Source organism: Balaenoptera ricei, chromosome 9, assembly GCF_028023285.1.
Source record: "Balaenoptera ricei isolate mBalRic1 chromosome 9, mBalRic1.hap2, whole genome shotgun sequence".
Taxonomy (NCBI): domain Eukaryota; kingdom Metazoa; phylum Chordata; class Mammalia; order Artiodactyla; family Balaenopteridae; genus Balaenoptera; species Balaenoptera ricei.
The window spans coordinates 13,918,252-13,929,805 of NC_082647.1; the positions used below are offsets into that span (position 1 = coordinate 13,918,252).

General features: G+C 41.2%; 1 protein-coding gene across 2 annotated transcripts in view; it reads left to right on the forward strand.

Moving 5' to 3' along the window:
• MKRN1 (makorin ring finger protein 1) overlaps positions 1–11,256 on the forward strand; it is a 29,767-nt gene extending 18,511 nt beyond the window's left edge. For both annotated transcript variants that reach the window (XM_059933225.1, XM_059933226.1), the window contains exons 3-8: positions 3,421–3,650; positions 4,442–4,668; positions 7,415–7,629; positions 8,384–8,494; positions 9,052–9,190; positions 9,547–11,256. In XM_059933225.1, the coding sequence (XP_059789208.1) occupies positions 3,421–3,650; positions 4,442–4,668; positions 7,415–7,629; positions 8,384–8,494; positions 9,052–9,190; positions 9,547–9,759 (1,135 nt within the window). In that variant the 3' untranslated portion in view covers positions 9,760–11,256. The remainder of the gene's footprint in view (positions 1–3,420; positions 3,651–4,441; positions 4,669–7,414; positions 7,630–8,383; positions 8,495–9,051; positions 9,191–9,546) is intronic.
• Positions 11,257–11,554: the final 298 nt, after the last annotated feature.

The window sequence follows — 11,554 nt, forward strand, 5'->3', positions numbered from 1 at the left end:
CTGGCAGACTTTCAGTATGGGGCCAGAGAATTAATATTTGTGGCTGGGCAGGCCATACGGTTTCTTGTAGCACTAAAACAGCCCTAGATAAATACATAAGCTAATAGATGTGGCTGTGTTCCAATGAAACTTCATTTTGGGACACTGAAATTTTGTTTAATTAATTAGTTAATTAATTTAAACATTTCTGAGAGAGAGTTTATTTTATTTATTTTTTAAAATTTTATTTTTGGCCGTGCTGTGTGGCATGCGGGATCTTAGTTCCCCGACCAGGGATCAAACCCATGCCCCCTGCATTGGGAGTGCAGAGTCTTAACCACTGGACCCCCCCAAGGAAGTCCTTGAAATTTTAACTTCAGTTACTTTAAGTGTCATAAAATGATCTTTTTTCCAACTATTTAAAAATGCCAAAACCATTCCTAGCTCCCGTTGGGTTTGGCTTGAGGGCCGTAGGTGGCCGGTCCCTGTTCTATGAAGAGCTCCATGCTTCACTGAACCATTAGTTTTTAGTAAACTCCTTTCAAAGTGGGAGTGTTGCTTTTGCCTTTGTCTTTTTCTTTCTTGCTTTATTCTTTCTTATTTGTACTCTACCTTTCCTAGTGCTTACTCACAAATTTTTACTTTAGAAGCGTATTTTATATAGATATATTCTGCACTATTTACAGATGTGAACTTTCTTGCTAATATTCTGTGCTTTCAAAAATTTTATTTATACCTTATTGATTCCTTGATAAATTTTCCTTAAAACCAAAATGCACTCCTTTCAAAAACTTTGTAGTATTTGTAATTTGATAGATGGTGATAAGCATTTGAGTCCTATCTTTTAAGTAGTTTTTTGAGTCATTTACCCTGAAATTCTTTTTTTTTTTTTAAAGATGGCTCTTAGCTTTTTTTTTTTTTTAAATAATTATTTTATTTATGGCTGTGTTGTGTCTTCGTTTCTGTGCGAGGGCTTTCTCTAGTTGTGGCAAGGGGGGGCCACTCTTCATCGCGGTGCGCGGGCCTCTCACTATTGTGGCCTCTCTTGCAGAGCACAGGCTCCAGACACGCAGGCTCAGTAATTGTGGCTCACGGGCCTAGTTGCTCTGCGGCATGTGGGATCTTCCCAGACCAGCGCTCGAACCTGTGTCCCCTGCATTGGCAGGCAGATTCCTAACCACTGCGCCACCAGGGAAGCCCCTACCCTGAAATTCTTGAGATCAATATGGCAAAGGAGAAAGAAAGAGAACTAAAATATGGGTGTCATATCTATTTCTTAGACCCTTTATGTATCTTGACATTTAGTTTTATTTAATCCTTTAATACTTTCCCAAAGTCCTGAAGGCTTTCTCTATTGGTGAAGCTGGCATTTTAAATTCAAGCCTGTCTTAATTCTGAAACCCGGGTTCTTTTCTAACTTAAAGGCTGTGAAAGCAGTTAAAATGTGAGGATCTGGGGATAGATTTCTAAGGTTCCTTAAGGCTCTGAAACAAACTTCAGAGCGGTGCTGTTTAATAGAACTTTGTGCGATAGTGTGAATGCCCAAAAAGGTGACCCCTAGCTACGTGTGACTACTTATGGAACACTTGAAAACGTAGCTAGTGCCAGGACCAAGGAACTGAGTTTTAAATGTTATTTAAGTATAAATAGCTAGATATGGCTAATGGCTGCTCTCTTGTACAGGGTGGCTTTGGAGTCACATTACACCTAGAGCACTACTTACACGTCATCTATAAAATGAAATAATACCTTCTCATAGTTTTTTGATGATGAAGTGAGGTGGTACAAGTAAAAGAGCATATTTCTGATCTTCAGCTGGCATAATTCCAGTCTGTGGGATAAATGCACTGGGTTTTGTAGCTGATATCAGGATACTCAAATTACTTGTACTGCAAAGCAGAGTAGGTTACCTACTGCTTAGGAGTAGGAATAGGAAGATTTGAGATAATATAAGGATAAAGACCAGCTCAGCAAATGTTTGCCATAAGCTAAAGGACAGTCTTTAGTTAAAGTTTTACCTCTTCGTTAGATGTAAACACAGACACTTATAACGATGGTCAGTACTGCCCGGTTAACTAATCAGTTACAACAACTGCTAGATACATACTATATGTTATAACACAGTTCATGTACTGCATTCATAATTTATTGTGTCTGGGTGAATCTCTCAGCATAAAATACTCAAAGAATTGTGAGGATTTTCTCAGGCAGCAAGGTGCTTCTTAAAGGAAATAAACAGTTTTTTTCTGTATTTGGGGATAAGGTTCAATGATAACTTTACAGATGGAAAGCAATCAGGAGAGGTGTAGGGTAAGAATTTAGAAAAGAAAATTAGGTGAATGGATGGATGTGGGAAAAGAAAATACATACTGCATATTTTGTAAATACTATCTCTGCATTTTAATATTGGGAGAATTTTATGTGTTGGTAAAATGTTTCACATATTTACTTGTTGAATTTGAGTGTCAGCCTTGCTTTCTTAATCAGTGTTAATTTTGACTGCACAATCTCTTTAGCAGACTTGCCATGGGAACGGTAGTCAACTGTCTGAAACTCCTAATTAGAGTGGAATTTGAAGGGTAATAGATGTTCTTACAGCATGGGTGGGTGAACTATATGGCCTGTAGGGCAAACCTGACCAAAGGCTGTTTTTGTAAAGTTTTACTGGAACACAGCACGCATCATCATTTAGATAATGCCTATGGCTGCTTTTTTTTTTAAATTTTATTTATTTAATTTATTTATTTGTGGCTGCGTTGGGTCTTCGTTGCTGCGCGCGGGCTTTCTCTAGTTGCGGCGAGCGGGGGCTACTCTTTGTTGCGGTGCACGAGCTTCTCACTGCGGTGGCTTCTCTTGTTGCAGAGCACGGGCTCTAGGCGCGTGGGCTTCAGTAGTTGTGGCACGCAGGCTCAGTAGTTGTGACTCACGGGCTCTAGAGCGCAGGCTCGGTAGTTGTGGCGCATGGGCTTAGTTGCTCCACGGCATGTGGGATCTTCCCGGACCAGGGCTTGAACCCATGTCCCCTGCATTGGCAGGTGGATTCTTAACCACTGCGCCACCAGGGAAGCCCCCTATGGCTGCTTTTGAACCACAGCTGCAGAGTTGAATAGTTGTGACATGGGCAGTATGACCTGCAGAGCCCCGAATCTGTGTGTATTTGACTCTTTAAGTTTGCTGACCCCTGGTTTGTGGCCTTGCTGCTCACACTGGTCCCTGGAGCAGCACACTGGCATGTGTGAGGGCTGGTTAGACTCGCAAAACTCTGGGCTGCACCCAGACTTAGAAATTAGGTATCTGCCTTTTAACAGTTTTCCACGTGATTCATAGGCATAGTAGTTTGAAAAGAACCCAAGGACAGGATGGGGAATATATTCCATCTAGAGGCTCCTGGTTAGACAGTGACTGTCGACTTTTTAAATTTTATTTTATTTTATTTTTAAGATATGAACACAGCAAGCCATTGAAACAGGAAGAAGCAACTGCTACAGATCTAGCTGCAAAGTCACCCCTTGCTGCTTCCTCAAGTCTCTCATCAGTAGTTGGACCGATTGTTGAAATGAATATGGGCGAAGCTGAGTCAAGAAATTCAAACTTTTCAACTGTAGGAGCGGGTTCAGAAGACTGGGTGAACGCCATTGAGTTTGTTCCTGGGCAGCCCTACTGTGGCCGTAGTGAGTATTTTGAAGAATAAAAACAAGTTAGAGGGATAGAGAGTAGTTCATCAATTAGCTGAGTTTTCACAAGCTTCCTGCTTCCAATCTTCATATTTAGTCTAATCTTAATACTCTTAAATTAGGTTACCTAAGACTTAACAGATGGAGTCAAAGAAACTTTTTGAATCCCAATAGTAATGAATTTAGAATGTTTTGAAAAACTGAAGCGCCTCTCTCTCTCTTTTTTTTTCTTTTTTAAAATTTTTCATTTTTGGCTGCATTGGGTCTTCGTTGCTGCGCACGGACTTTCTCTATTTGCGGCGAGTGGGGGCTAATCTTCATTGTGGTGTGCGGGCCTCTCATTGCCGTGGCTTGTCTTGTTGCGGAGCACGGGCTCTAGAGCACAGGCTCAGTAGTTGTGGCACACACGCTTAGTTGCTCCGCGATATGTGGGATCTTCCCGGACCAGGGCTCGAACCTGTGTCCCCTGCATTGGCAGGCGGATTCTTAACCACTGCGCCACCAGGGAAGTCCCAAGCCTCTCTCCTTTAATAAGTACAGTTGCACAAGAAATACGTAAAAAGGTTTTTTAAAAAAATTTTAGAACAAGGCTAATCTTGGAAATGTCAGTATCAGAAGAAATTCATTTCTTTCAAGAGTAAGGGAATTAGTTCCATAGACTGCTTTGGAGTTTAATTGAAGTTCTTTTCATTTTTTTCTTTTCAGTTAGTTTCTCAGTTACCTTAGTTATAGTTGATGTATCTGCCTTATCCGTTTTGGACCTTTACCACACTCTTAAACGTTTTCAGCTGCCCCTTCCTCCACTGAAGCACCCCTGCAGGGCTCAGTGACCAAGGAAGAATCAGAGAAGGAGCAAACTGCAGTGGAAACAAAGAAGCAGCTCTGCCCCTATGCTGCAGTGGGAGAGTGCCGATATGGGGAGAACTGTGTGTATCTCCACGGAGACTCGTGTGATATGTGTGGGCTGCAGGTCCTCCATCCAATGGATGCTGCCCAAAGATCACAACATATAAAAGTAAGTCTTAAGGAAGATATTCTGTTAATAGGTGTGAGAACTATATTTTCCCTTTCACAACATTGTCAGTTCATTTCAGAGAAACGTTTGGTGAATTGAATGGTGATTATCATTAAGTTAGGGATGTTTTCCTTCCTAGGCTTCTTGACTGCTTTATCAAGTAAACTGTGCTTTAGAACCTCAGACTTTGGGCTTTTTTTCCTTTTTCTTTCTTTTTTAAAATAACAGCTTCTCTGAGATTCACATTCTATACAATTTAGTCTTCTAAAATGCACATTTCATTGGTTTTTAATATATTTGCAGAGTTGTGCAACCACTGTTCTCTCTAATTTTAGGACATTTTCATTATCCCAGAAAAGAAACCTCTGGCTCATTAGCTCCACTGCTCTCCATTCTTCCCTTCCTCCAGCTCCTGGCAACAACTGATTTACTTTCTGTCTCTGTGGATTTCCCTGTTCTGGACATTTCGTATATGTGGCCTTTTGTGACTGGCTAAAAGATTAGCATGATGTTCTTAGGATTCGTTTGTGTTATAGTGTGTATCAGTACTTCATTCCTTTTCATGGCTGAGTAATAATCCTCTGTATGGCTGTACAACATTTTGTTTTTCCATTTGGGTTGTTTCACCTTTCGGCTATCATGAATAATGCCATGAACATTCGTGTGTAAATTTTTGTGGACATATGTCTTGATTACCTTGGAATAGAGTTGCTGGGTCACATGGTAACTCTGTGCTTCATATTTTGAGCAACTGCCAAACTTTCTCCACAGTGACTGCACTGTTTTACATTCTCATCAGCGATGGATGAAGGTTTCAAACTATGGTTTCCTAAGCCCATTTGCTGCATGAATTTTTTTTTGTTGGGAAGACCCTGTATTACAAACCTTATATTTATTGGAGCAGATTTTGCTTCTAATCATAATCATCTCTTTTAATAAACTTACTTTGGCTGTGGGTGGTGGTGAAGCAGTGGAGTGTGGTTTGACCTCTGCCTCCTCAGCATATTGGCTGTGTGATGTAGCAGGTTGAACCCCTGCATATATTCGGTAGAGCAGTGCCTACTTCAGGGGATTTTTTTTTTTAAAAAAAAGGTTTAGCCTAAGTGTCCATCGACAGATGAATGGATAAAGAAGATGTGGCACATATATACAATGGAATATTACTCAGCTGTAAAAAGAAACGAAATTGAGTTATCTGTAGTGAGGTGGATGGACCTAGAGTCTGTCATACAGAGTGAAGTAAGTCAGAAAGAGAAAACGAATACCATATGTGAACACATGTATATGGAATGTAAAAAAAAAAAGGTCATGAAGAACCTAGGGGCAGGACAGGAATAAAGACGCAGACCTACTAGAGAATCGAGGACACGGGGAGGGGGAAGGGGAAGCTGGGATGAAGTGAGAGAGTGGCATGGACATATATACGCTACCAAATATAAAATAGATGGCTAGTGGGAAGCAGCCACATAGCACAGGGAGATTAGCTCGGTGCTTTGTGACCACCTAGAAGGGTGGGATAGGGAGGGTGGGAGGGAGACGAAAGAGGGAGGGGATATGGGGATATATGTATAAGTAGAGCTGATTAACTTTGTTGTACAGCAGAAACTAACATACCACTATAAAGCAATTATACTCCAATAAAGATGTTAAAAGGTTTAGGAAAAAGATAAAAATATATACTAATATAACTGGTTATATGGGACTATGGGTGACTTTTCTATTGCTTTTTTGTATTTCCTATAATTAGCATGTTTATTAGAGATTAAAATATGTGTAATATAATGTTATGTAAATTATACCTCATTTAAAATAAAAAGTATGTGATGTCCACACAAAAACTTGTACATGAGTGTTCATAGCATTATTCATAATAGCCCCAAAGCAGAAACAACCAAAATGTCCATCACCTGAAAATGGAAAAACAAACTGTGGTCTCTCCATACGATGGAATATCACTCAGCAATAAAAAGAAAATGAAATAATCATATATTGTACCACCATAGATACCTTGAAAATGTGCGAAGTGAACAAAGGCAGTCACAGAGGGCCACATATTTATACGAAATGTCCTGAATAAGCATGTCCACAGATTTGTCGTTGCCTAGGGCTGCGGGTGTTGAGCGGGGGGGAAGTAAGTGACCGCTGTGGGTTTGGGGTTTCCCTTTGGGGTAATGAAAATGTCCTAGTATTGATTGTGGTGATGGTTGTATAGCTCTATGCATATACCAAAAACCATTTCATTGTACACTTTGAATGAATGCATTATATGGGATGTAAATTATATCTCAATAAAGCTGTTTTATTTTGAATGTGAATTATATGCCTGGCACGTAATTGTCACCTAATAAATGTTAGTTTCCTTCACCCTTATTTTCTGACAGGTTGTAAATTAGAGCCTTAATCCTAATTACATTTTCCAGCTAGAAAACAGTAAAATCAACAAACGTAGTGTGAAAAACTGTCTGTAGTGTGAATAGCAGCAGGGGTTGAGTTGCAGGATAGAGAAAATTAGGTAATTTTTTAGTTCCTGAAGTTGAGTCCTCAGAGTTTGACTTTATAGTATCGTGAAGTCCCCAGATGTCAGTGCACCTATACTCACTGGTGAACAAAGCTGTTTTCAGTGTCGTATTGGGAACATTATCTTTTCAACTGACTGTTTGATTCTCTGCACAGGAGTCTTTAGCTGTCAGGTTGAAGTCTGGTCATGATTCCGTGACTTGATTGCACCTCTCTCCACTTTTTCTAGTCTTGCATCGAGGCGCATGAGAAGGACATGGAGCTCTCGTTTGCTGTGCAGCGCAGCAAGGACATGGTGTGTGGGATCTGCATGGAGGTGGTCTATGAGAAAGCCAACCCCAGTGAGCGCCGCTTCGGGATCCTCTCCAACTGCAACCACACCTACTGTCTCAAGTGTATTCGCAAGTGGAGGAGTGCTAAGCAATTTGAGAGCAAGATCATAAAGTGAGACTCCTCCCCAATCTCCATTTGTGCTTTCTATTTTGGGGAAGAATTTAGTATCTTGTGCCAACTTTCAACCAGATGGACCGCATTTAAATGCATGCATTTTATCTTGAAACTGGGGGTTCTTCTAATTGGGATTTCTTCTTTGTATTTCAGCTAGCTTCTAGATTAGTTGGTATATCTACTTTTATTTGAATGAGGAAACCGTATGTATCAGTTAGTAGAATCTTCGTGCTTTTTTCTGAGGAGATTGTGTTTAATGGATTAGCCAGTTTAGGTTCAGAGAACAAACTTATCTAGCTCTGAATGTATGTTTCCTGACATTTTACATTTTCCACTTTCCTATTCCATCCATTAAGCTAGCCAATAATCCACCATCCTTTAAAGATTGTTCTCATAACTGAACAAAAACTACATAATCTAAACAGAGCAAAGTTACAAGAAATAAATTTATTTAAACGAAAGAAAAAGGAGTCTGTGTGAAATGTCTTCTTTTGTTGTTGTTTTTTTTTTAACCTAAGTTATTCTTTTTTTAATGCACTGGCTAGCCATTGAGTTGAATTTATAAAGGGGTTTGTCTTGCCTCAAAAGAAATGGTCAGTTGTGTGACCAGTGTGTGGAACCCTTTCAGGAAAAGCCCATTTGCCTTTCAGTTAAGTCTTTAAATCTGGAGGTGACACACCGGGGTGTGTCCTTGAAGGAGAGTGGGCCTGTAAAGGGGAATTTGCATTGCAGCCTGTTCATTGTTTCCCAGGTCCTGCCCAGAATGCCGGATCACATCTAACTTTGTCATTCCAAGTGAGTACTGGGTGGAGGAGAAAGAAGAGAAGCAGAAACTCATTCAGAAATACAAGGAGGCAATGAGGTATGAGCACTGCAGCCTTTTCTCAACCTAAGATCCCAACGTCGCTTGGGTTCACTTTGAAAAGAACAGTGCTGCATTATATACTCCTACCTCCTTCCTACCCTTTCTTTTACTTCCCAGTACAGTTTATATTGTCACCGCTGATAACACTTACCTGTTCTGTATCTTGCCTATAACACAGTTCTTGGGGTGCACGCCAAGGGCTGCGTTACGATGGAGTCTGCACTGCTGATAGAGCTAAAGCCCCAGGAATGGGGTCTGCCTTGTCCTGATTCCATGTTACGGTTGTCCTATGTTCTTGTGTGTGGGCTTTCTCGAAGGTTTTCTCTCTGCTGGATCTGCGGTAGTAGGGCTGTTAAACAGCTAGACTTGACCAGTTTCTGTTTCTAGTCAGTGTTTCATGCAATAGCACACACGTGTTTAAGAACACACCTTGGGGAGGGCTGTAAACAGACGTTACCAGTTCTATCCCTCCCTGTTTAAAGAAACCCTGGATGATAGTCAAATACAGACCTGAAATCCACTGTGAATAAGGGTTGCGATATTTTCCTTTCCAGCAACAAGGCGTGCAGGTATTTTGATGAAGGACGTGGGAGCTGCCCATTTGGAGGGAACTGTTTTTACAAGCATGCGTACCCTGATGGCCGTAGAGAGGAGCCACAGAGACAGAAAGTGGGAACATCAAGCAGATACCGGGTAACTCTCACTGTTTTTTTAAAGGAGGGGAAATACCACACTCTCAGTTGAGTCCCACACAGATTGGGGTAGGGGAAGGAGAAGATTAACAGTGGGAGCGAGACTAGAGCGTTACAGGAGGAAACCAACTTCAGCAAACTGGGAGGGCTATGAGAGGAGAAACTAGAATGCTTAACGCTCTAGACTAAACTGTTGGCCTCAAGTAACCAGAGGGGAGGAGTTGGTAAAGTCGAAACCCTAAATGAGAAGTCTGGTTCGTCATGCCCTCTGGTGTGCTGGACGTTTTGCCTTAGAAACAACAGAATAGAAGATGCTACTCGGCAGTGCCATCCCTATCACGGCCCTGTTTTTTACAGGCCCAACGAAGGAACCACTTCTGGGAGCTCATTGAGGAAAGAGAGAACGGCAACCCCTTTGACAACGACGAAGAAGAGGTTGTCACCTTTGAGCTGGGCGAGATGTTGCTTATGCTTTTGGCTGCAGGTGGGGACGACGACCTGACAGACTCTGAAGACGAGTGGGACTTGTTTCACGATGAGCTGGAAGATTTTTATGACTTGGATCTATAGCAGCTTTGCGGGGCGTGTGAACTGGTCTGCTGAGCCTCAGACGGCAGCCGTCCCCGCTGGTGGCAGCAGCGCCCGTGGTTCTCTTCTAGGCAGGCCTCTCAACTCCAGGTGCTGTCGTAATAATTTTTACCCAGGGCCTGTCTTCTCAATCCCTCACCTTTCCCCAAGGAATATGTTGTTTTCTCTGTTTAAAAAAGTTACAAAAATAAATCTTAAAGTTAGTTTTTTTGTAACATGAATTTAACTGTCAGACAGAGTGTAGGTTTGTTGCGTCATCTGTTTTCAGCCAGATTCACACAGTTCAAGGGTAGCGTTTCTGGATCTCCAGTACTCATTTTTGAGGACCCCAGGTTCAAAACTAACAGCTTTGGCCCTGCTTTGGGGTCCAGGAATTGGGGTGATAGGTGAAGGATCTGAACTGTGGCACGTAGCCTTCTGCTATAGACTTAGGCGGATGCTTGAGGTTTCTGGTGAATTCTGCACATCTGTGTTTTTATATCTGTTCCCTGCCCTGTAATCCCCACCCTGTGCACTTGTTCTGTGGTTTTGGTCTCTTGTTTAATTGCACACAAGTACTACTGCTGGGTAACCAGAACCAGGTGTGACTGTGTTGAGATTTTTACTGTGTTTAGCCTGATAGGAAAATTGTGAAAGAACACATATAAAGATATAGTGGGATAAAATAAATGCAGAGTTGGAAGTTGACTCCCAAGGGCTGATAGACTTGGTACGTGTGCGTGTGTAACAAGCTTCTCATCCCTGCATAGATGCAGTGTCTGTAGCCTTAGTGGAAAAACTCAAGTTTAGTGGTTTCAGCCTCCTGTGGCAAATAGATCTTAAAAAAGGACAAAGCAGTATATTGGTAGCTGTTAATAGAGCAGGGCTAGCTCTGTCTGTATAAATAGGGAAACGGGCTTAGCCATAGAAGTTCAAACTATCTGGTTATCTCATGTATTAACACAAACTGGGTCTCAGTTACATGGTTGTATTTAATGTTTTATGATCTCCTAGACTTTCTAGTCCAGGCACTTTTTGACAAACCTTTGTCCTCATTTGAGGGGTTTTTGTTGTCGGGTTTTTGTGTTCGTTTTTGTGGGTATTTGCCTCATTCCATCCCTGAGCTTTGCAGCTAGACAGGTGTGATTCAAAACTATGTTCTAAGGTGTTTCCTGTAGTGGAGTAATTGGTTTGCAGTAGTAAGTCATGCTTTTCCACTGAAAGGGGACGGAGGGGTGGTAATCCACAAGATAAGCTAAAGTTAAATTGTTAGAAGAATTCCTTGATCAGAAATTATAAATTTGCGTTTTGTTGCTCTATTTCCTGAAAATAACTTGGAGATGCCCCTGATTTGTCCATCTACTGCTTTGATTCCTTGGATACCACTCATTCTTTCACGTTAAGCAAAAACAAGTAATTGTTGCAGAGGTCTCTGTATTTTGCAGCTGCCCTTTTGTAAGACGCACTTTTCCCAAATAAAACAATTTTAAAAACCCGTAACTTGGCTTTCTGTTTTGTGTAATGAGCCATTTTGAAATGTGCAGATGTCAAAGCATATTTGTTTCTTTCGCCTCTTGGATCAGTTCATCAGTTAGTCAAATTTCTGTGGATATAGGTTCATTGAGAAAAGTTGACACCTTTCCTAAAACATCTAGCCTGCTGAGAAATGTTTGAGAGAGAAAGAGATAAAGAGGAAAATCTTACCAGCTGGGATCATCAAATTATATATTTCTTTTTAGGATTTTTAAGACTAACCCTTAGGCCTTCTTTATTGGCCAGTGGCACTGACAGTTTCTGT